Source organism: Silene latifolia, chromosome 1 (assembly GCF_048544455.1).
Source record: "Silene latifolia isolate original U9 population chromosome 1, ASM4854445v1, whole genome shotgun sequence".
Taxonomy (NCBI): Eukaryota; Viridiplantae; Streptophyta; class Magnoliopsida; order Caryophyllales; family Caryophyllaceae; genus Silene; species Silene latifolia.
The window spans coordinates 26163719-26166375 of record NC_133526.1 but is presented as its reverse complement, the minus strand read 5'-3'; the positions used below and the strand labels follow the sequence as shown (position 1 = coordinate 26166375).

At 44.9% G+C, this 2657-nt stretch overlaps 1 protein-coding gene across 1 annotated transcript; it reads right to left on the bottom strand.

The window, feature by feature from the left end:
• Positions 1-1590: 1590 nt before the first annotated feature.
• On the bottom strand, positions 1591-2349 carry LOC141642451 (uncharacterized). The gene has a single exon (XM_074451261.1). It carries the CDS (start codon positions 2347-2349, stop codon positions 1591-1593), a length of 759 nt encoding a protein of 252 aa, XP_074307362.1.
• Positions 2350-2657: the final 308 nt, after the last annotated feature.

Below are 2657 nucleotides of genomic sequence, written 5' to 3'. Positions count from 1 at the left end.
CATCCTTTCTGCTGATTGGTGTTAGTTTCTGTGTCCAGTGTGGCAATGATCTCATCTATGATCCTTTCGGCGCTCTTGATTAAGGGAAGATCCTGGAGGTAGACATCTTCCTCGCTATCCGTCCATATCCCGTTGATCACCTCTTCTTTTGGGGAGATAAGATGTGAGCAATCTAAGGTAGATTCGTCACTTGTGATCATCAGAACTCCAAGAGGATTCTGAGTGTTATTAGACTTACCTCTAGGTGGTATTGGTAGATGACCGTCTTCAATCATTTCTTGAAGTACATTTTTCAATTTGTAGCATTTCTCTGTATCATGTTCCTTACCTCTATGGTATTCGCAGTACGAATTCTCATCCTAGAATTTGGATTTCTTTTCTGGTTCGGGTGTAGGGCCTATGGGTTGAAGTTTACCTAGTTTCATCAACCTTTTCAGAGCGTTGGAATATGTGTCCCCTTGGAGGGGTACTCTTCTTAGATGGCTCGAGGAGGTTAACTTCATCAGTCTTGATAGTAGAGCCGTAAGAAAGACTTGTTGAGCCTTGATATCCACGACCTATCGTTTTTTACAAGAGCCCTTTACGGATGTCATCTTCGATCCTTGTCCCTAGTACGGTCAAATCTTTGAAGGTCTTGATGTTTTGATACCTCAAATGATTCGCATAGATGGGCTTTAGGTTATCCACGAATTTCTCCACGAGGGTGGCTTCATCCGGACGTTCAACAAGTTGAGTACTAGTCTTCCTCCACCGACTTATGAAGTCGGTGAAACCTTCTTTGTCATTTTGGGTAAGAACCTCTAAAGTGCTCATGTTGACTTGGATTTCAGCATTATCCGCATATTGTTTAGCAAACTCGATTGCGGCATCATCCCAGGTAGCGATTTTCTTGTGTTCTAGCGAATAGAACCATTGTTTTGGGATGGTGTCAAGAGATGAAGGAAAGATCCTTAAGAACATCTCGGGTTTAATACCTTTGATAGACATGTAATCCTTGAAGGCACGGATATGGTTCAAAGGGTTTTCATGCCCCTTGAATTTAGGGATAGCCGTCATGTTGAAGTTGGTTGGCAACCTGGAACTCACAGCCCCATATTTGCGATTGTTCTCCCTATAAATGTCATCCCCTTTGAGATACATCAATTGTTCCTCCAAGTATTGGAGTCGTTTCTCGGCTGCAGTCATACCTATGGGAGGGTTTTCGTCACTAAAGTTGTTCACGAAGTCATCAGCGATATCACTTTCTCGAGGAGGCATCCTCGTTTCTACGACATATATTCGGCCCTCAATGGTATCAAGGCGATCATACACTTGGTCTTGAGTAACTTGGAGATGAGCTAGCGCGGCTAGGATTTGATCATTACCATTCTGGAGTTGGTTGAAGTTCGCGTCGCTTGTTTCAGGCATCTTGGAAACAGAATAAGAGATCGACGACGAATTAAAACACGATCGACCATTCTAGCATACTTACTTTGAAAAGAAATGTTTTGACTCGTGAAGTGGGAGTGTGCCACTTGTGTCAAGTGAGTTTTGAGGAAATGACAAAGTTTGAAAAATGTTTTTTTTTTTTTAGGGTAAAGCCCAAAGGCTTTAATATATTAAACGAGAATCAAAAATAACAGCATTGTTCGCAATCGGAGGTAGCACATCCGCCCACTCTACTCGACCAACTACACTATCTAACGAATGAGCTAACGAATGAGCGATCATATTGTTGTCACGCCTAGTGTATGACCATAGAACAGACACAAACGAATTACACAAGAAAACGATATGGTCCAAATGTAAAGAAAACATGCTCCTCCCTTTAGCTTTCTTCTTAATGGCGTCGATCACAGCTAGGCAATCGCTCTCAACCACGATCCTTGAGTGTCCACGCCTTGCAGCTTCTCTAACACCTTCAAAGACTGCGTTTGCTTCCGCTAAATGAGCTTCCCATGCAAGGTCCTGCACCATCGAAAGGCCCCACAATACTTTGCCCCTTTCATCTCGACAAACCACACCCGCACTCACCCCAACTCCCTCCTTAACCCCAGCATCCACATTAATTTTAACAAAATCCGCCAGAGGAACCTCCCATCCCGCCACAACCTCTGCAGCCGTGTTCTCCCTACCTCTACGCCCATTTCGTGATACCAAAAACCCACCCCCTTCCATTTCATCCACCACATCTTCCACCCTCTTCAAGACCGCATGCGGGTCGACCTCCCTAGCATCGAAAATCACTTTGTTACGGTGCTCCCACAATGCCCAACACCCCACCATAAAATCAACATGCTCTCGACACCCCATCTCCATCCACCGTTCTTCGACCCAGTCACGCACCCCATTCCCTTCCCCCTCCCCCATATTTAAACCAAGACTCTCTCAAACCCGGTTAGCGATAGTACAATCACGAAAAAGATGCAAACTAGTTTCATTAAAAGAATTACATAAAGAACAAAAGTCAGACTCACCTCGTACTCGGTTTGCAATGTTCGCTCTTGTTGCCAAGGCTTCGCTGCACAGTTGTCAGAAGAAGAGCTTCACTCGGGGCCAAACCGGGACTTTCCAGAGCCTGTTCCACAACCACCTCTCCCTCTCCCAATTCGACACCCCACCAAGTTCCAACGCATCCCTATTACCCGTCAACCTTCTATAAGCCGAGCGAACAGTAA

Coding starts and splice junctions, on each gene's coding strand:
- LOC141642451 (XM_074451261.1), bottom strand. CDS start 2,349: ATGGGGGAGGGGGAAGGGAATGGGGTGCGTGACTGGGTCGAAGAACGG.